Source organism: Mustela nivalis, assembly GCF_964662115.1.
Source record: "Mustela nivalis genome assembly, chromosome: 9".
Classification (NCBI taxonomy): Eukaryota; Metazoa; Chordata; class Mammalia; order Carnivora; family Mustelidae; genus Mustela; species Mustela nivalis.
In genome coordinates, this window is record NC_139028.1 from 74227450 (window position 1) to 74249518 (window position 22069).

The following is a 22069-nucleotide window of genomic DNA, read 5'->3' on the forward strand; positions in this document are numbered from 1 at the left end:
CTGAGAACGTTTTCAGGGCAGCATGGAAAAGCTGTTCGGTTTCAGTAACCCTGAGAGTAGAAGCATGGGGGGTTTATATAAGATGCCATGTGGTGTGGTGTTCTGGACAAAAACCTTATATATATTACCAGTTCAAGCAATGAGAGTGCAGTGACATTAGGTAATAGCCCCAGGAACATTTAAAATCATTTCGAGGTGCCAGAAGCTTCCTGTATTCTTGCTGGTGGATACGGCAGTCCCCCAGGGGAGGTTCTTTATTCCCGTTTCACAGGCGAGGAACTAAAAGGTCTAGAGACGTTAAGCAAGTTGCCCGCATTCCCATAGCTGATAAGCACATCTTCACCAGGAAGAGGAAGGTGTAGGCAGCCCTACGTCTGAATCCAAAACAGAAACCAGTCTGCAGCATCGCCGCCGTTCAACGTTCTCCAGCAAAGACCCACAGTTTCTGGCACTTTGAATGTGTGGATTTCACACTTCTTTAAAGGCCAGATAATTAATAAATAAACAGAGTGTTCTTAGCAAAGTTTTTCATTAACAAGACTCTCCTGAATTGACGTTGAGATTAGCTTTTTTTTGGACCAGGTCCATAGGCCTGTGGCATGTGGAGGTCAGCGCGGGTAAAAGGGGGTGAGGAGGGTTGGTCTTCCTGGTGCCAAGTTACGAGAGCAGAACGAAAGTCTGGATAATTGTGCTGCCTGTCCCCGAAGTTGGCCTTAACTGTAGAATGGCTTACAGTTTTCAGGTGATACTGCCGGTGTTCACCACTGTGTCTGATCTTTTTCTAGATCATTTTTCCTGTGTATAGGAGAGCTCACTCATCAGTTCATTGTTGAAAGCATTTATTGAGTACCTCCTTAATAGATGCCTGGTGTACAGTTAGAACTAGATATTTATTTCCATGGAGTAGACACAGTTCTCAATGGGGGATGAACCCCCCCCCCCCCCCCCCCCCCCCGGTATAAGCTGGGTACACAAGGATACAAAGGAGAAGATGACTAACTCTGTTTGGTTGGCTCCCAGAAGACTTCTGGGAGGAAATATTTGAGTTGGGGCTTACAGGGATGAGGGGATTTTGTACGCAAAGGAGAAGGGAAAGGACATTTAAGGACATACGGTCTTTACAGAGGCATGGGGGTATGGAAAAGCATGACAAGGGCGTGGGAACTCTGTGAAGCTTCTTGTACCAGAATGGAGGAGCCCTCTATAGGAATGGACTGTTAGGCCTAGGTACTGGACGAAGAAGTGTGTGTTTTTCTTACAGTGGCCAGCGATCTAATGATGCAAGAAAGCAACATAATCAGATGTGGGTGTAAAAGAAAAGGCAAATGCCCAAAAGTGAACGAAAACTTCCCCGAGAGCCTGGGTGGGGGGTGTTGTTTAGGGAGCAGGAAGCATAGGTTCCATTAAATCCCATACATACCTTGTGTGTACAGAATACAAAGTCGCTGAAGACAAACACCCTACCTTTAAGGAGCTCACAGTCGGTTACACAAGGAAGTCACACCAGAGCCACAGTGCAGGCAGAGCGGGGCAGAAGGGTGAGTCTCTGCTCCTTTCAGAGCCAAGCCATGCTAAGCGATTCGTTTGTAACTCGCCTTGGCTTCTACGGTCAGTTTGCTTTGTCATGTTGTGGTTTCTCTGACAACCACTGGTCTGTGAGGTGGGCTCCAGGCTCCCTAGCTGTCATTCTTCTTCACATGCTCCCTGTCTCGTACATGTTTAAGTGGGGGGAGCGGGGTTCGTGGGGTTCTAGACCCTTTTTCCTGGGTCTAGAAGGATTTTACCTGGTTGTCATAAGAGATACTGCAACTCTGAGCAAAACCTCAGGATGGCAGGATAGTTTGGGGGACTGAAAGCCCCACATGCATTTTGATGGTGGTAAGATGGATTCAGGTGACGATGGATGAGGTATGGCATGAAAACAGAGCTTTCGGGCCAGGTGTTGGGACAGCACTGAATACCATGCTAAAGCAGGTTGACCTTTAGACCGAGGGCAGTGGGCCGTTGAAGGTCATGGGGCAGTAGAGTGGCTAAGCCAGGCTATGCTCTGTCGGTAGCTGTGTATAGGAGGGACTGCAAAGAACAACAGCCAGAGGCATAAAATAATCAAGGCCCGTGAAGTTACCCATTAGAGAAGTAAAAAAGTGATGCTCTAGCATCTCTTACCGCTTCCTAGAGAACAAACCGTTCGAAAAACTGACTTCATTCATATTTATTTTCCTCTTAGAAGCAATGACAACAAAAAGAATTTCTCTCCAGCATAGCAGGATTGTATCTCATGTGAAGCATTGGACAGGTTTACTTGCTTGTCTCTTTTTGACCCTGGTAGTCTAGGGTCGTGGACTACCATTCCAGTGGATGTGGGATTTGTAAGCCGTCCTGCTCAGATGAAGGAACACGCAGTGTTTTATGGGACCCATGCCCTATCACGTTATCAGCTGCCGTTGGCCGATGGGAACGCCCCGAAGCAGGGTTTTCATTATGACCATGAATCCTGAAGGGATGTGAGGGAGAAGTTCCAACGAACCAGAATTAACACAGCCTTCCTCTGCATATTCTTTCTTATAAAGCTAGTCCTTTGAGCTCCTGGATGAACGCAGACGCAGGTTCTTTTAGGGGACCGGCTGGTGTTCACCTCCTGAAGGACACCAGTCCATTCTGTAAACCTTTAGATTGGGAACATCAAGTACCAGCTCCTAATGACCCAGAACAGGTTGTCTGACCCCTTTCTGGTGATTTTCCATATGGGTACCGATTTTTTGGGCAGTGATTTTTTTTTTTTTTAAGATTTTAAATTTATTTATTTGTGAGAGAGAGAGAGAGAGAGAGAGAGAGAGATCACAAGTAGGCAGAGAGGCAGGCAGAGGGGGAGGGAGAAGCAGGCTCCCTGCCGAGCGGAGAGCCTGATGTGGGGCTCCATCTCAGGACCCTTGGATCATGACCTGAGCCAAAGGCAGAGGCTTAACCCACTGAGCCACCCAGGTGTCCCTGGTCAGTGATTTATATCGGGGATTAACTGAGACACTGGTGTCTAAACTTCCTCATAGGCAGGGCCCTGGGGTTGATTCAGGTGCTTTTCTTTTCTTTTTGGCTGTTGGGTGGGGGGTGAATCCCCCCTTATTCCCACTCTTAGCTTTTGTACCCCTGTCCCACCCACTCTGGTCTCCATCCCTGTCATTGGGTCATGCATTCCTCAGCTTGTATTTCCCGAGGGCCTGCTGTGTTCTTGATCCGGGGGGTGTACAGTGGTGAACAAAACTCAGTGTGTGCTCCATGCTCCTGTGGGACTTGCTGTCTGGAAGTGGGAGCGGCAGGCATTTATCATGTGAGCAGTCAGAGAAGCGGGACGTGGCCCCTGGGACGCAGGCCTGGGGAAGGACACGGTGACTGGACCCCATTCTTACAGGTCAGTCTTTCCCCGGTGTAGGTTCCTTGAAGTGAAATGGCATCTTTATGCCCTCCTGCTTCTGGCATGTTGCTTGTGATCTTGTAGGTGTTGTCCCTTGTCTGACTAGAGGGTGACAGATGAGCTTTGGTAGACCTCCCCCTCTCCTCCTCCCGGCCCCCATTCTTGCATGTACAGTGGCAGCTGGGTAGGAGAAAAGGGGAATTACCAGCTCCTTCCTGGTGAGTTCGTACTCTCTGCTGCCCCCTCTGGTGGGCTCCAGCGATACAAACTCCCTATATATGGGGCAGGACAGGGTCATTAAACATCCCTGCTCTGTCGACTCCTCACACATTGTGCTTTTCACTGTTGGCTTTCATCATTCAAGATATTTTTTCCTTTAAATGAAGCTCAGCTGATTAAAAGAAAAAAAGCACTGATGGCCAGAGAGTATTTGACCACCACCTAGAGAACCGTGCTGAGAAAGTACTCCGTAACCGTTCTTTCTGTTGGGTGCTGCTGCTGTGTTGGAGGACAGAGCCGTGTCCCGGCGGTGTTCTCACCTGGAGGAAGGCATCTTCTTTGCTTCTTTTCACAGGGTCATCTTTTCCTTTTCTGTTCTCACTTTATGTCGATGATCCAGTGTCAAACTGGGTTATAGGGAAGGAGGAACCCTCCTTCTGCCCCTGCCAGTGACTTGTGCCACAAACATTGAGCTGCCTGGAAGGGAGAAAAAGGAAACATGAATGTAATTGGTCCTTATTCTCCGTGATTCCGTCGTCTGGTTGGAGCTGTGACATGTACCGAAATGATAGCATATAAGGTGGGAAGGATGTAAGCCAGCATCAAAGCAGCCCAAGTCAGAGGCTGGGGATGTTTATGGAAAGGGGAGGCCCCTTCCTTCTCAAAGGCTCCTGAAGGACAAGACATTTGGAAGGTGTGCAGAAATGACCTGGAGCGATATGGGACATGAAAGCAGTTGTGCGGGCAGGTACGAAGCTCAGAAAGCCTAAGGGGTTACCAGGGAAGCTTCTGGTGGTCTGACAGGGCCCTTGGGCTGAGTCGGGGTTCAGGAGGGTATGTGGAAGACCAGAAGGTTACGGCCAGGGCATCCGTCCCTATTTGATGCAGCTTTGTTCTAGCAATCAAGAGAAGTTTGAGCTTTCTTTCTGATTCTCATTCTTTACATGGTTAAAAGATGGGAGGCACCGTCAGGTATCCCTCACAGCCAAGGGAGGCCCAGTGTGCATCAATCAGTGAGAGCTTCCCCCGCCCCCAGGGCTGTTCAGCCCTTCCCTGGCCTGACTTTGCCTCTGCATTGGGCTATGGCCAGGAAGAGGAGGTTCCAGTTGTTACTTCTTCCTTTGTGGCTCCCTGCCTCCATTCAATTACAAAGTGGCTCTTACTCTCTGAAAGCCCTGAGTCTCTGGGCTACAATTTCTAGCCACAGACCCTGCATTTGCTGTGCCTCAAACATGACCTTGAGGCCACATCCCATCACACACCCAGGCCACAACAGCGCTAACCAGGCTTCCCTGTAGGCGAGGCAAGCCCAGTGCAAACTCTGCGCCTTCCCCTTGTTGGGGTCTCCCTCTCCTCCGTCCCTTTAGCGGGAGGTTTCATGGCAATCCAGAATGCAGGAGAAGCCGTGATGGCTCATTTCCAACAGTGCTAAGTTCTTTAAGAGAAAGAGATGAAATGAAAGCTGGGTTGCAGTGCCAGGGTACGGATCCCAGTGTAGAAGCATTAAGGGGGCTCTGTCTGTCTTTGCTTCTGCCTCCTGCCTATGGGAACAGCCAGAGTGGCCGCAGCTGCAGAGCCTCAGACAGAAAGAAGCATCAGGATATGTGTTTCCAAAGGCCATTTGATGCCACAGGGAAGCCGTAGTGTAATGACACTTGGTGGTGGACCGTGGCATTGCCACTCAGCTCTATAGGTTGTTCCAAGTATGTATAGAGAAGTAAGAAGGAGTGCACGTGTGCATGCCAACCATAGAATCTGGAAACTCGTGGGCTCAGAAAGGTAGTGTGCAGCAGTCACGGGAGCCTGCAGGTCAGCAGGTGCCAGATTCCTGCTTGTATGTGTAAGGAAGGGCTGCACTTTTGTCTAGAATGGCCTTCCACTCATACCCCTCTGTGCTGCCTGTCAAAATCTGCCTGACTGCTTTAGTGAGTGATATGCATACCGAAGTCTGAGTGTCCCTGTGCCTGTGACCACCACAGCGAGATGGAACGCAACAGCAACAGTAAAATGAGACAGCTTGGCAGACGGGTAGAGGAAGGGAAGGATGTGTCCTAGTGAGTATAGACAAAGTGAATGGTAGGATCCAGGAGGTGGGTCTGGAGTGTGCACTGTGGAATTCTTTCTGTAAAGAAACTTACGTTATGTCTGAAATTTTTCATAATAAAATGTTGGAGAAAATGCCATCAGTTCTTCAGGGCCTAGGTTATGTTCAGGACTTTGGGGAAGAAGACTTTCTAGACTTTCTCAGTAACGTGTGTGTGTTATCAGGTCCTCTTTCGTGGCAGTCGTGGTGGTGGGACCTGGAGAGCTGGTTTGCTCTTTTAGCTCTGTGTTGGGCAGTGATCTCCCTGTGGACAAGCAGGGATCTTCTCTTTATATCCCTGATGCACCAGGCAGGCATCACGTAAGGGATAAAGAACCTGGTCCCCACTTGACAGTAGAATTAGTTTGGAAAGTCATACCTAACTTTTCAGTTACCTTTGCTGAAAGTCACGTTTGTAATATAAAGTTGACTGGATCAAGCCCCACTCTCTATGTGCGTAAAGATTTTACTTATTTATTTTAGAGAGCATGAGAGCATGAGCCGGGGAGGGGCAGAGGAAGAGCGAGAGTGAGTCCCAAGCTGACTCCAGGCTGAGCACAAAAGCCAGATGCAAGGCTCAGTTCTCAGGATCCTGAGATCACAACCTCAGCCGAAACCAAGAGTCGGATGCAGAAGGACTGAGCCACCCAGGCGCCTCTGTGTGTGTGTGTTTTAGAAGAGAGAGTAAGGAATTTTAGGGTTAATACTTCTAATACCCAGCACTCTGGTCATGGTTATAAGAAAAGACAATGCTGTGCGGAGCCAGGGCTACCAGTTGAGTTACATCAGTGATAACTGGTGCCCTGAGCTACCAGTCCTTGGTAAAGGACTTCTGCACTGTAGGACCACAGTTCAATTCCGGGGCTCTGGACTATGTGGATTCACCCCATATGGGAAGCCGTGCTATAGAAATACACAGAAATTGGACTCAGAATGTTCTGTCAAGGTCACTGACAAAAATCCATTCAGAACCTAGTTGATTTCCCCAAAATATGGACAACCCCAAATGCCAAGAAGATAGTCCTAAATCATTTGGAATGCCATACTTGTTTCCATAATGGGTAGGCATATTTTAATTCTGGGAAGATTAAGAATTGAAAATAGAAGTTTTTAATAGAAGCAAAGTCATAGTGTTAATATTTGACTTAGAGGATCTAGACATATTTGATGTTTCAAGTAATTATTTAAAATAATTTGGCCCATGCAACAGGTTAGCCTGTTTTTCCAAATTAAAATTGGAAATCAAGTAGCTGATTTAGACTTGATTTTTGGGAAGGTTGAAGTCTTACTAGATTCATAAGCAGTATTAGAGTGCTGAAGATAATTTATTAGGTTTCTAAGAGTTGTTTAAGGAAAGGTTTTAGAAGTTAGGTCAAGGGGCACCTGGGTGGCTCAGTGGGTTAATCCACTGCCTTCGGCTCAGGTCATGATCTCGAGGTCCCGGGATCGAGTCCTGCATCGGGCTCTCTGCTCAGCAGGGAGCCTGCTTCCTCCTCTCTCTCTCTGCCTCTCTGCCTACTTGTGATCTCTGTCAAATAAATAAATAAAATAAAAAAAAAAGAAGTTAGGTCAAATAATTCTAATAATTAAAAGAATTAAATGTATTCTAAATTAAATATGTAATTTTAAATGTTTAAAGGAGTTTAATGGCATTGTAAGATGGACCAAACATTATTTGAATGGTCCTTTGATAGAATTATAGAGGCACCTGGGCGGCTCGGTCTGACTCTTGATTTCCGCTCAGGGTCCTGAAATCGATTCCCGCATCTGACTCCTCGCTCAGCGTGGAGTCTGCTTGAGATTCACTCTCTCCCTCTGCCCCTTTACACCCCCCTCCCCCTCGTAATGCTCACACACACATTCTCTTTCTCTTTTAAATAAATAAATAAATCTTAGGGGGGAAAAAAAAAACAAAAAAGAAAGTGATTATAAAAGTTATAGAAGTCAAGCTTAAAACTTAAGGATGAACTAGGGTGTTTAAACTTGTTTTTTAAGTAAATGAATAAAATACACATTTTTAAAAACCCAGTAAGCCCAAATAGCATTTCTGTACATGAAGCCACCCTCACGGTGATTAGAAAATTCACGTGAACTAAAGTGATGAACAAACACTTGTTCAGTCAGGTAGATGCTGAGAGTTAGTTGAGTTTGAATTTAAAATGCGAATCAGCGGATTTCCGCACTGAGGCGAGAAACACGGAAACCCCAAGTTAATTACCCTTCGTGGTTTCAGATGTGGTATGGAAGAAGGAACAGGGTCTTGAAAGGTTAAGAATGGGCAAGGAGAGTCACGGCAAGTTACAGTGAAATGGTGGTTGTGATCTCCTGCTCAGCACGTGACAGGTGCCGGGTGAGGGCATGCTGTAGTTGTAGTAATTTTCGGAAGTGCTTTAATTAGAGTTTGCCTTGACACTAATCCCAAGGGGTGTCATATGCATAGACCCCAGGATGTGCGCAGTTGCATGTGGCTGTCCTGGGTGTTGATCTCACCATTCATTCAGGGGCTCTAAGCAATCAGTTACAGTTAGGTGTCACACACATCACACAACCTTGTCTTCTTATCACAGAGAAAGAGTAGGTGGGCAGGGGACGTTTTTGCCATCTGGATAAGGTTCAAATGAAATTGCGTGTAATGCAGAACCCCGGATTTATTTCGTGCTGGCCACTCAGACAGCCCTGAACAGGACGCACAGGGAGCCCCTGAGCTGGAGGGTGCTTGGCTAGTCTGCAGACGTTGTCGTTCAGGTCTGGCTTCTGGTAATTAGGTACTCCTGGCTGGGCTCGGCTGTCGGCGAGCCTTTGAGACAAATTGCAAAATCTGTACAACCATCTGAGAGATGGAGAAGTAGACCCCAATGACACTAGAGGGGATATTGGTAGTTCTCAGAAGTTTGAGAGAGAATGCTTGGAGAAGCAGTTCTTTAACCTGAATTTAGAGGTCCTTTTCCTGTGCTGAAAGGGTAAGTTCAGACAAGCATCAGGATCTGAGAGGATCCTGACAGGCTGCAATGATAGGCTTAATCTAACGGGATGAAATGAAGTGGAAATAAGTGTAAGGTTCTGTATTTGGATCAGAAAAATCCCAGCTATGCATGAAAATACTGGGCACAGAGGTAGGATCTATCAGAGGAGTAGTATATGAAAAAGACATTTACGAGTTCAAATGATACAAATTTGACAGTTGATTGTGGTTCCCCAAAATCAAATGCAGCGTTAGGTCACATTAACAGAGGTAGAGTATTTAGGATGAGGGAGGTGATAGACTTCTGCTATGGACTTGTCATAGGAGGAACACCATTGTAGTTCTGGGCTCTGAGAGGCTATGAGAAGAAACTAGACAAAGGATGGTTCCCTGGATGGATATGGTAGTGTTCCAAAGCTGTCACAGGTAACAGAAACAGAGGAGGTTTGGCCTGAGTACAACTCCAGGAAGACCTGAAAGCTGTCATTAATATCTGAAAGTCAGTCATGTGCAGAGCCTTGTTCTTGTTAAGAGGAACAAGGAGAGGGTTGCTCAGTCGGTTTAGCATCTGCCTTCAGCTCAGGTCATGATCCCAGGCTCCTGGGATAGAGCCCTGCATCAGGCTCCCCATTCAGCAGGAAGCCTGCTTTTCCCTCTCCCACTCCCCCTCCTTGTGTTCCCACCCTCGCTCTCTCTCTAATAATTAAATAAAATCTTTTAAAAAAGAAAGAATCTGGGGGATGAAAGTTATAAGAAAAAGCCCCAAATAAGAAGCGTCCTTTTTTTTCCCCTTAAAAATGTTTTAAGGTAAAATGAACTGCTTCCATAATTCTGGAAGTGCTTGGTTAGGCTTCTAAGAATTGAGGCTTCTTCTAGTGGGAGTGGATGACGTGGAGGCACTTCCCAGCCCCAGGAGTCCATGATTCTTCTGCCTTCCCGTTGTGATCCTGTCCTTTTTTTTTTTTTTTTTTTTTTAAGATTTTTATTTATTTATTTGATAGAGATCACAAGTAGGCAGAGTGGTCCTACCACAGGCAGGCAGGCAGAGCCTTGATGACGGGAACCATCTAGGCAGTGCTGAGGGAATCTTTAGAATCATCAGGCGAGATTTCCATACTCTTGGGTCGGTCATCAGTAATGCCACTGGTTCTGCCAGGGGAGATTTGGGGGAGTGTGGTCCTTCCCTTGGACCAGAGGCTGTGTTATATCCTCATTTGCTCTTTCTGAGTGCCCAGCAGTGTGCTGCGTGCTGGGGAGGCTTCGGGGCAGAAACAAAGCTCTTGCCATCTTCAGGTACGCAGCTTTGTCTGGGACGTTGGAGAGCAGAGACAAACCCTACAGCAAACCCCAAAGCTCGTGTGGTATCAGTCGTACCCATCCCCACTTAGCTCCGGGGCTGTCTTTTCCCATCACATTGTACAGTTCTTCAAAGTCAGGTGATTTGTTTGTCCTTCCCATCTCCTGGCTGGGTAGGCTCATATTGTTTCCCCTACAGGTTATGAAATTTTGAGGAGGTTAAGTCATTTTTTTTTTCTTTTTCTCTTTCATGAACATGACCTTGTGTGGAGTTAGTTACTAGCACAGTGACAACCTCTGGGGAGTGTCTCTTTCCCTGGTAGGAGCAGTTCATTCCCCAGTGGTTCTGCTGGCTCTAACGGGAGGTAACTAGAAGGCTGGGTGAGGAGGACCGGGCATGAACACTTAGGACGGAAACGGGTTTGTGGGTTTGTGGCCCCCTCACCAGTTGCTCGTACAAGTTGAGCACCCCTTTAGGTATGAGCCTGTAAAGAAACCAAGAGACACATTTCTGTCTTCAGTTGTTAATCCTAGTTCATCATTAAATGCTCTTCATGCTAAATTTCCCCTAGTAAGTATTGTTGCAGACAATTGTACTGTTTTCTTTTTCTAGCATTAATAGGTGTGCAGCTCCCACTTAAGGAGTCCTGATTCTAAATTCTTTTTTTTAGCTTTCAGAGGCTGTTTTTTGTTTTCGTTTGTGTGTGTGTGTGTGTGTGTGTGTGTGTGTTTAAGGTAACCCATCTTATTGTAAATTCTTCTTTCTTTCAGGTAGGAATGAATTGATAGCCAGATACATCAAACTCAGGACAGGCAAGACGAGGACCAGGAAACAGGTAAACTAACCAGCCTGGACACTGTGCATGTCAGCGAATGGCCCCAACAAGGCATTTTGGCTGCAGTGGCTGTCTGTGCTTTGGCTCCTAGGAGCCCCCAGTTGGAGCCCCCTGTAAGGACGTCAGTGTTGTAGGTGTTTTCCATTGGCTCAGTTTTCACTGTTCATCATTTCAGTGACCCCTCACTGTGTGGTCTCACATATCTGGGAAAGCGTCTCCTCCAAGGACAGTGTAGACACTGCTCCTTTACCATATTTTAATACCTCCAGTTCTTTCCCAAACTGCGCATCTGTAAACACCGCGACAGCTGTGGGCGCTACTGTATGCTCGGAGGTCGTGAAACTTGGAGATTTTGCGCATTGTAAAATCCTGGAACCATTACCTGTGAGTCATCATTTCGATGGAACAGTAACCCCAGCAGCCCTGAGTCTTGGCCCGAACATAATACTGAACGGTGCGCGCTCAGGGACCGGTTGCTTCTCACGCTTATGGCCTTTGGTCAGTAGCTGCTGTGACGGAAATGAAGTTACAACTTAAAGAACCTTTGGGCAGAGCAGTGTCAGGAATTTTGCTCTGCCCTTTGTCAGGGCTCTGGCTCTCCTTGTTCCTTCTGATGGAAAGCAGCCCAGACCCCCTGACCCAGTTCAGAACTGGAATGGATGAGAAATTCGGGTTTAACGAAAAACAGAAAAAGAAAGGAAGGAAGAGGGGCCGGGGTGGGTGGAATCAGACCAGCCTCACGGGTGAGTTGTTAACAGAACAAAATTACTTTTGGACGTTGACCTATGCGGATCTATCTGGCATGGATTTTTTTTTAAAAAGATCATCGTACCAAAAGGCGAGCTCAGCTGTGGTCTCGCTAAGTGTGAGCAGCAGATTCCAGTTCTCTGCTCCATGATGAGTTGTTTTCATGAGTGTTTACAGTGGGGAGAGCTTTTCCCCAGGAATGCTTCCATGTGCCCCCGCCAGGAGTCTGGCTGCTGAGTCAGCACAGAGGGCTGTGGCCTCCTGCCAGTGCACAGAGGCAGGGGCATTGTCTGTTCAGTGGATGTCCCTCCACCCCACCCCCCCCGCCCCAGCAGTGGACAGAGGCCCTCAGCAAGTCAGAGAATCACGTGAGAACAGAACTCGGATGAGAACAAGTGAAAGCAGGAGCCGGATGGAGGGGTGAAGAGATGGGGGAGTTCCTGCTTCTCTGTACTTAAAAACAACAATAACAACAACAACAACAACAAAAAAAAGGCAAATTGGAAAAAAAAAATCATTGAAACTGAAAGATAAAAGGATCTTTTATTACCCTAAATCCTGTTTTTAGAGTCAGCAGAGTATTTGAAATAAAATAACCACCTTTCTCAGTCTGAGTTGCTGAACTTTTAAATGGAAGGTTCTGAATTTCTGAAACAGACAGATCTAATTCCCAACATGCTGAAAGCCTTGGACCTGAGCTGTCTGCTAGTCTAGGAGCTCTGGTCATGGGCCCAAGCCCTTCACTGGGGGACTCTTCTAAATTTAACCAAGTCCTGCTGAAAGAGATGCAAATTTGTTTACCCAGTGGAATCGTTGTGTTTCAGAAGCTGGGCTTGGCTGGCTTTCCACACCCCGGCGTCCTGGGGATGTTTTTAGGCAGCCGTTGGTGATACCTCTCCAATGTGAATTTGTTGTTCAGCAAATCGTGTGGTTTTCAACCCAGATTTTTAACAGGATGGCTGGCTGGCTGTATTCACACTTTTCGCTTTGTAATAATATGCAAATCCACTTGGCGCCCAGTCAATATCCAGAAGAGTGGAAGGATTAAAGATATTTATAAGGGGGAAAAAAAAATTGCTCTGCTAACTGGGTCTTTCCATTTCTCTTTGAGATCTAATTTACATGTCAGTATTATTTTAACATTTGCTACAGAATCCAGAGCTCTTAATGAGATCAGAATATAACCGACAGCTTCAGCTTTTTGATTCTGCAGAATGTGCTAATTTATGGATAGTCTCTTCTAAATTGAGAAGAAGGGATTTTCCCTCCTGATACTGAGAAGCTATAAATATTTTCATTTACCTCTAGCCCCACCTTTTAAATTTCATAAAGAAAACAACTCCACTCTCCCCCTCTCATCCCGTGCCCGTGATTTCTCCCTGGTGAGAAAACTAAGAGCAGCCTAACTTTCATCCTGAATCAAGTCACTGCAGTGATGACCCAGTCTGAAAAGCTTAGAACAGCGCTGGGGGCTTGGTGTCTGGCTGGGACTGTGTACTCCTAACTGCAGAGCTTTGTTGAGATGCAAATAACCTCCCCCCCACCCCCCACCCCAGAACCCTCCCAAGGAGTAGCGATTTTATATTTGATTTCCTTTTTTTGTTTTGTTTTGTTTTGTTTTGTTTCCCCTCATAAACCCGAACAATGTAGGTGTCTAGTCATATACAGGTCTTAGCAAGAAAGAAAGTTCGAGAAATTCAAGCCGCCATTAAGGTACGTCTGGCTTGCCCAGTTGTAGGGGGCTTTTCATCTCCATGGTTACAGGCTTTTCCTTTGTTTTCCTCCCTTCCCCTACCCTGCAGGTGTCTAGTCACATTCAGGTTCTTGCCAGAAGGAAATCTCGTGATTTTCATTCCAAGCTAAAGGTATGCGCTTTCCTGCTTTTTGGCTTGTGGTTGCTATGCATCTCACTTCCTGTTTTCCATGGTGACTGGTGAATGCCTGGTGCTGGGATTCTCGTAACCTAGTTTCCTCGCATGTGAGAGCTGTTTACATTTCTTTTGTGTCTAATCTCTCTTTCTGTACTAGCCTCACATTAAGCTCAGTGTGTGTGTGTGTGTGTGTGTGTGTGTGTGTGTGTCCCTAATAACAATGCAAATGCAGCAGAGAGCTGGTCTTGATAACTTTTCAGCACAGAAACATGATTTTTTTTTTAACCTTCACATGTCCACCAAACAGCCCTGGGCTACGAGAGGGGGGAAGAAAAGTCCAGAGACACCAAGTTATTGTAGAAATAGCAAATAAATAAAATACGAATCAACTTCCAGAGTAGTTACCATGAAATTACTTTAAAAGAATAGTTAGAAGTTATTTTACGCTCTTCATTTATTTTAAAGAATACTTAACGAAAGACACGTCTTTTTCATGTAATTTTTCATGTGTTCTTTCAACACAGAGAGGATTTTCTGCCAGATTTCTTCCATATTGCTCAATACTGTTTTTTAAATGTACGGCTCTGTTACTTGGGAAAAAAAAAATAAATTGAGGTGAGGCCTTAAAAAAAAAAAAGATCTTAGAGATGGGAAAGCTCTCAAAGAAATCCATGTTTGCAATTCCATTTATATGTGAATTTAATTGTTCTTTATGGGTGTCTGATTTTCCAGTCTCTGAAAATATATTTTGCCGGAATAAACAGAGGCACTGAGAGTTTTAAAATGCAAGTTCTCCTTTTTTTCTCCCCTTCCAAGATTTACAGTAAAACATAAATGACTTTTTTTTCCCCCTATTTTAGAAATACGGAGGGATTCTAGTTTGCACAGAAGTGCTTTACTTTTTAATAAAAATGAGTTTGTAGCCCATGTCATTGCCTTTCCCACTTACCTTTTTCGTGGTTGTTCCATTCTGATTTTCCCCGTACAGTAATTAAATTTGTTTTTGTACTAAACCTAAAGAACAAAGTGTGATTTCACAGCACCGAACAGTCGACACTGGGATCGTTCCCAAAGTCCTCCCAAATTTTTTTTTCTTTTATGCCAACAAGGCTGGCTGTGGAACAGCACTAGTGACCAGGAAGGAGCACTTGGTGGCCCTCTGCAGTGGGCAGCATGCTTGCTCGCTCGCACGTGTGGCTGATGGTGGCTGGCTTTTAGCTGCACTGGCTGAGCAGTTAGTTGGAAGACTAAGATAACCTCATAGATCCTGCTTTTTAACCAAGGGTGCCGTCCTCTCTATGTGGATGCAACTACCCCAGTGTTTGCTCAAGTTCTGACTCTGTTTCTGGTTTCTCTGCGCTAACGAATTAATGATGTACAAAAGAAGTTTACAGACATCGATTTTGTGTTCCCATCTGCGATGTTATGAATTGCTCTATTTCTCTACCATCCGTGTGGTTCCTGCTGCCCCTACCCCTACCCCCTGCCCCGGGCCCACCGCCCTGGACCAGAAGCCCTGTACATGACAAACAAAGCTCTCCTGTCCAGAAGGGAATCCCCATGGGATGCGGGAAGGGCTCTTTTTCTCATTTGGGAACCTGAAGAGTCTTCCTCGGCGGAAACAGTTTACCATTACTTTATACATACGTGTACCCCCAAACACACGGCTGTATCTATGTTTGTTCTTCCAAAATAAGAAAAGGGGACTCTCCCCCTCCTTTCAGCCTTGGCCCAGTCTGCTTGGGGGGCAGACCCAAGGAGGAGGCAGCAACGGGTGGTCGGGTAGCAACCAGCTCAGCCTTTCAGCTCTGAGAGCCACCTGCATCTTCTTGCATTTACTTGCCTTCCTCCCTGCCACATTATTCTTGGAAGAAGGGAGGCCTTTGTTCTTCCAGTCAGCTAATACCCGTTGAGCGTTCTGGGCATGGCGTTCATCATGGTGGGCATTGAACAGTCAACCCCCTATTCACAGAGCTGGCCGTGGAAATGGGAGTTGGAAGTACAGGGCACTGTGGGATGGTGAGTGTTAGCAGACAGAGCCAAGAACAAACGTGGAGGGAATCCTAGGGACGTGCCGCGTGGTGATGGGAATGCAAAGACAGGAGTCAAGTGTGCTGAGGGCCTCTTGGACGGTCTTTCCACTGAGCTCGCTGCCAAGGCAGTTCCATTATTGAGAGTTTAAGGAGTAACACTGAGGAAACCAGGGTTCTAGGAGTTTAATTGATGTGCCCGGAGCTCCCCAAGCCTAGCACATGTCACTGTCAGGATTTGAACTCAGATCTTTCTGAATCATAACACCTGCTCTTTCAGGTGGGGCTGTGTCCAGTGGAGGTGGGAGATGGTTTTTAAGCAGAAGGCTTCGTGCTGGCACAGTCCCGTGTCACCCCTCATGTCCCTTGGAGCTGGGGAAAAGATCTTGCTACAGATCTTTTCCTCGGTGCCCACCTTTTAGAAGCAAGGTGAATTTTTAACTTCTAGCCCTTGGTCCAGGTGTAGGCTTCGTGTGTGCCTGACCCTGTGGCAGTCACCCATAACTCAGGGCAGTGAGGTCCTAGCCACAGAGCTGCTGTGTCACCACTCAGAGGACATTAGGGCAGTCCAGGAGCATGGGACCAGCTGTCGCCTGCCTGCAGAGAGGGTGCTGCCTTCACTGTCCATGGGTGTTTGACATTAGAGACACCTTCCCTAACCTTCCTGACCAGCTGTACCCGGGAGGTGGTCCTGTAGGAGAGGTTGATGGCACCTGTTTCTCTGTGCTCCCCTATTCAGCTCTGGAGTCTAATAGCACATCTATGGGAGGCAGGGCTGAGGCTCCCGGTTGAGTTTGTTGGGAGGTCAGGCTCATAGCCATGTCATCTTGGCCTCCCACACAAACTAACGAGATAAAGTTGCCACAGAAGGCGGAAGTCATCCCAGCAGGCGATGAGAGTAGCTTCTGGGTGGGCGATGGGGTGGGGGGCGGCAGGAAGTATCAAGATTTCACAGAGATGTGGTTTGCCTGAGAAGATGTGGCAAGGCCTCCTGGAGGGAAGGTGGCTGCTGCCTGGCCACTTCAGGACCTGTCCCTGCCTGCCAACCTCAGCCTGCCACTGGTCACTTGAACATATGCTTACAAGTCAAGGATTTCTATTCTCTGGTGGTGGACAGAGGCCTGTAGCCCTCCTTTGAAGAATGAAGCCAAGCTTCATCTCTTGGTCCTCCCTTGGAGTTGAAAAAAGGTGGTTTGCTCAGACCTAGGACCACTGCCAAGTGTGGCCTCCACGTGAGCCCAAATGCCTAGAACCCCCCCCTTCTCATTCCCAGGGAAGGGTGTGCTAGAGTCCTTGAGGCTAGTCACTTTCCAGCCTTTTTTAAGCCACAAACTCATACTTCAGACTGAAATCTTAGTCAAAACATTTATTATATAAATGAGTAAACACTCTTTTTCTTTTTCTTTTTAAAGATTTATTTATTTGATAGAGCAGGAGCAGGAGGGCCCGAGGGAGAGAGAGAGAGGGAATCAGAAGTGAACTCCAAGTAGAATCTGGAGCCTGGCACAGGGCTTGATCTCACAACCCTAAGATCAGGACCTGAGCCAAAACCAAGAGTCAGACACCTAACAGACTGTGCCACCCAGGCACCCCCAAATGAGTAAATGCTGTTTTGACTGAAGCTCGTGCTCTTTTATCTTTAGCAGTGGCCTCTTTGGCTGTTCCACTGAATAAGGTTTGAAAACCACCACCCTGCTTGAGGCAAAGGGACAAGGAGGTAACTTCCTCTCAGCTGTTCCTGCAGCCTCTACAGGACAGTGTGTGCCCTGCAGGAGGCTCTGCCATATTCCTCTCAAGAAAACACACTCATGGAGAGAATGGTCATTCCTGTGTCACAGTCCAGCCCTTGAAAATCTATTTAAAATAAGTTGCAAAGGTCGGCTTTAGGCTTCTGCTAATTGCAGAAGCAGTTCTCAGAGTGCTTGTTCATGAGCCAGATTTGCCCCCAAATGTGTGGGCTTTAATCTTAACTTTTTTAAAAAAGATTTTATATATTTATTTGAGATAGGCACAGAGGGAGAGGGAGAAACAGACTCCCTATTGAGCAGAGAGCCCGATGTGGGACTTGATCCCAGGACCGTGGGATCATAACTGAGCTGAAGGCAGATGCTTAACTGACTGTACCACCCAGGCGCCCCTAATTTTAATTTTTATAACAAAATTTGTTTGGGGGGGAAAGTTTAAGATTTCCACAAAGATTCAAGCTTTATAAAGCACAGACGTGATTAATTCACTCCAGCAAACTTTTCACTGAGAATCCAGTGAGATAGATATTGGGCTTAGAGAGTCAAATATGCAGAGTGTCTGTTCTTGAGGACCACTAAGCTTTTCTGTTGCTTTTGGCCACATTTGGGAGAAATACGAGGCTTCCAGTAGATTGTCCCACAGCTGGGGGACTGCAGTGGAAAAGAGTGGGTGGTTCTGAGTGTGGGAGAAGTAAGGAAAGCCTCATTGGAGGGGGTGCCAGCAGAAGTGGGCACTCAGGAAGGCAGACAGTCCCCCCGAGATATGGGGGTGTTTGGGGAATCACCAAGAACACCATTACTTGGAGGCATGGGATGGGAACGAGACTGGAGGAACCTAACAGGAAGGTCCTGGGTCATCTATGGGAGGGTGAGGGGGTCACCTCCCGGCCTTGGGGAGCATGTGCGAAGCTTTGGAAAGCTCTCTCGCACTGTTTTCAGAGGGATGGCCAAGAGGGAGGCAGAGCTGGAGGCAGGGAGCCTAATGCAGGGGGTGCTGAGAGAGCAGTGAGGGCCTAGACAGGGCAGTCACACACACACCCCCTCCCGGGGCGCAGCTCAGTGGCTCACATTAGCGCTTCCCCTCCCCACCGCTGGTTCCCACGCCAGTCCGCTGGGGCTGCCGTGAACTCTTCCTTCCTCAGTGTTTTTGAAGAATAGATTATTTCTGTTTCAAACTCCTGTCCTTACTGAGTCTGAAACGTGTACTAAGTCTGAAAAGTGTACACCAAAACTTTTCAGTAGCAGCATGGAACTAGGTTTTCGAAGGTCGGGTTCTCTTAAAGTCATAGCCATTCACTATCAAAATCACATCAAAATGAACTCTGATTTTGGGTTGCGACATTTTAAATACAACGAAGTTAAAAAGTGCAGAGAAGTGCTATATTTATGTTCATACCAAGCAGAAATGATCATGTTCATTAGGCCATTTTTCCTTTAATAGTTTTTTTTTTTCCAGTGGAATGAATCAAATGGCAAACCATTATTCTTACTTTTCCTAATTTCCTCTCCCCAACTCCCTTCCCCAGCCAGTCTGAATCTCCCTCTTCTCCTCACTCCCCATCAACAGTACCTTTCCTTGCCTCTTATTTCCCTAAGAAAGTAAATCCACTGAAAACTGTTTTCTCCTTTTGCCCTGTCCTGAAATGAATCTAGGTTTTTAATTCATCATTTACTCTGAGTTTGTGTTAAATCCATTGCTACCAACATGAGACTTTCTCTACGATGTATAGCAGCCTAAGCCAAGATAGACTTGACCAACAACTTGGGCTGACCTTGGACACAAACTGTAGCCATAAGGGAGGGATGCCAGGGGCAAGCAGATGGAGGGAACGGTGAAGTGGTCGAGGCCTGGTGCAAAGAGATGAAGAACCAGGAGCAGAGAAACTGGGACAGTAGGGTAGGGAGAAGGGGTGAAGGGGTCCCCAGAGTGCAGTTGAGATTCAAGAGCCTTCTAAGATGGTTTAAGGAAATGCAAGGCATTTGTGGCCAGCAGGCCGGAAATTTGGACATTAAACATAGCTTTTGCAGGTTTTTTGCTTTAATCTTTTTGACCAAAGTGCCTTCAGAGACACATGAGGGTGCTAACTGCTGGTCGGAAATAAAGCTTCGCTTGGAGGGCATCCTGTCTTGATGTTGGACGTGCCATGTTGTGGCCCCTAACCCGACAGAATCCTTGTGGCCCACAGCTCTCCAGGCACGAAGTCGTTCTTCGGTGACTCGGGGCTTTGTAACTAGGCCCGGTTCTGGTTCTAAGGTAGAAAATGCAGCCGTGCAGCTACAGCGTGCCGGCCACCTCTGGGTCTGTGCAACGGGCGTTGAGGAATTGCAGGGATGCAGACTTCCCTGCTTTGGCCCCTGTGTCACCAGCTGCGTCTGCGGTGGTGTCCCCCGTCACAGTTTCGCTTCCCCTGGTCTCCCCCTCACTGCCATCTCCGGCCCCACAGTCCGAGAAGACCGGGTGTGGTATGGTCTGAACACTGGGCTGCAACTCTCGGAACTATTCCTGCCTTTGAATGATTTCACTCACTATGAATGGGCCAAGAGGCCATTAGCTCTTCTTATCTATATTTTTTAAGCTCCGGGGATTGAATATCCCAGCCCCTAGAATGAATGCAGATGTGTCGTCCACACAGGAAGCCGTCTTTCTGTGCTACTCAGAGCTCCTACTTTGAGTTTCCCGCCCTGAGTGTCTATCTCTTTGTGTTCCGTTGCCTTGGGAGGTGGGTCCGTCCCTGCCCAGAGGCCTCCCTTTCCTCACAGCGGCAGAAGGGCGCCCTGCAGGCCGCCGCCACGCTGTGGACCGCCATCCTCCTGAGAGGATGGACTAGACCCCTTGTGTGGAGTGCGTTTTGGGGAGTATACAGGTCCCGATGGGACCCCGAGGAAAGGAGGTCTTCATTCTGCCCTAACCTCAGCGGGAATACATCTCGGGCAGCAGACGTGTTGGCGTCAAGCTCCGGGCTCACGCCGAGGAAAAGCCCGCACTTGCTGACATTGCGTCATGCCGGGAAAGGCCTGAGATGGTCCGCTTGTGTCCAGTCGTTGGTGACTAATGTACGAGCTGCATGTGCTCTCCGCGGCTGTTTTCTTCATTCTCGCCCTGCTGGCCTTTTGTGATTTGATTTCTGAGCAAGCCATTCTTTCCAGTCTGCCGTTCCTTCCAATAAGCAGAGAGCTTAAAGTTCAGACCGCTGATTTAATTCTCGCAAAGAGTTCAGGAACTTTGCTGGGGCATTGCCACCATCCACACTGCCCCTTCCCAGTGGTGTCACCACTGGTTCCAGCCAGGAATGGGCCCGTCCACATGGGACACATGCTTTGCTTCATCCACGGGTGCTCCCCACGGCCCCCTGAGCCCCTCTGTTCCTTCAGGCATTGGCTGTCCATGGTCACTGGGCCCAAGAAGCCTGAGACGACCCCCTCCTCGGGCTTCGCACCAGCACCAGATACTGGGCCTGGCTGTGGCATTCGGGAAATGATGTGCTGCCTCTCCTGGCATCTGCCGACCTTCACGGGGTTCTTTTGCATTTTGAAGTGCACCCTCTCTCCCCAGTGATACTTTCCCTACCTTGTTTCTAATTTAAGTGAGTTAAAGCTGAGACTAGAGACCACTAATTTCTCGTGCTTGGGTGTGATGGAATTAGAACCGCCCACCAGTGGTGATGCAGGGCTCCCGGTGTAAACTGGGGGACTGAATGTGTGTGCCTTTCTGTATGAACCGAACAGAACTAGGTTTGCTTTTTCAGGGCAACAGAAACAGCCTCATTCTCTCCTTGTATTCCTTCCTAGAGACATCCCATTATTAGCAGGCCTCCAGTGTAGACAGTACCCGAGAGGAACATGGTGCTGAAAGGTTATAGAATGGGGACTGGGGCTTCTAAGGCTTTCTGATCACTTGGGCCCCGTTAGACTCCCAAGTTCCCCGAATGGCAAGGCTGTGGGCGCCCTGTGGAGTGCTTAACACAGTTCCCAAAGCAGGCCTGGAGGTGGGTGTTCCTGTCCTCATTTTAGAAATGAGGAGGCCGATGCTTAGAACGGCCAGGTGACTCACCCAAGGTCACAAGTCTGAATTTGATCCCATGGCCAGCTGGCACCAAAGCCCGAACTCTCAGCATAGTGGCATGCTGTCTCCCCAAAGAATGCCGGTCAAGGATGGGGGCTCATTTCCCTGACTTAGGATGCTTCCATGTTGTCTCCCTCAGCAGAACCCCCTCTTCATGCATGTTTGCATTCAACAGGGCAAATGAGTGGTGGGAGCTGATACTCAGTCTGGAGGCAAACTTGAGCCTGCTGTAGGCATGGGTTCCTCTGGCTTCTTGGGAGATTGACTTCTTGCCCCTTGCTGTTGTCTCCCAGGGGAAAAGGGCCTGTGGTCAGAAGGGTGCTCCCTGCTCCCGACCCCAGCACCCAGACCTAGTAGCTGACCTGAGTGCCAGGCTTCCTGGGAGAGTCCTCAGGCACACCTACAAATCACCTGGGTCCTCATCTATAATCATGAACAATGCTGAGCCCCACATCGGAATTAAAGGAAACACTATTGACAATTATCAAATACTAAATATAGCTTAGTACATTTAAAAAATGAACAATGGTAAAAGCCTTGAAAAATTTTTCTTTGATGTGAATGGAGTCTTTGGCATTTGGAAATACAATAAGATGAATTAATTGCTACTCATTACATTGGGAAGTCAGGAGAAGTGTGAATGTGCCTTCCCTTCTTGGCATTAGCCGTTGCCTGACCGGAGTAGCCCGCTTTTGTATTTACTCCTGCTTTCACTGATAATAAGCAAATGAGAGATCGTGGCTAGAAAAATTCAAGTGCCCTCCATCTTTTCTCCCAAACCATCACAGAGTTCTGTGATGTCTGTCTG

At 47.5% G+C, this 22069-nt stretch overlaps 1 protein-coding gene across 5 annotated transcripts in view; it reads left to right on the forward strand.

The window, feature by feature from the left end:
- TEAD1 (TEA domain transcription factor 1) overlaps positions 1-22069 on the forward strand; it is a 260054-nt gene that overhangs the window by 171895 nt on the left and 66090 nt on the right. For 3 of the 5 annotated variants that reach the window (XM_082683203.1, XM_082683204.1, XM_082683205.1), the window contains 3 exons: positions 10741-10805; positions 13203-13265; positions 13355-13417. In XM_082683203.1, coding sequence (XP_082539329.1) covers positions 10741-10805; positions 13203-13265; positions 13355-13417 — 191 coding nt within the window. The remainder of the gene's footprint in view (positions 1-10740; positions 10806-13202; positions 13266-13354; positions 13418-22069) is intronic. The other 2 variants (XM_082683206.1, XM_082683207.1) reach the window with 1 other exon arrangement.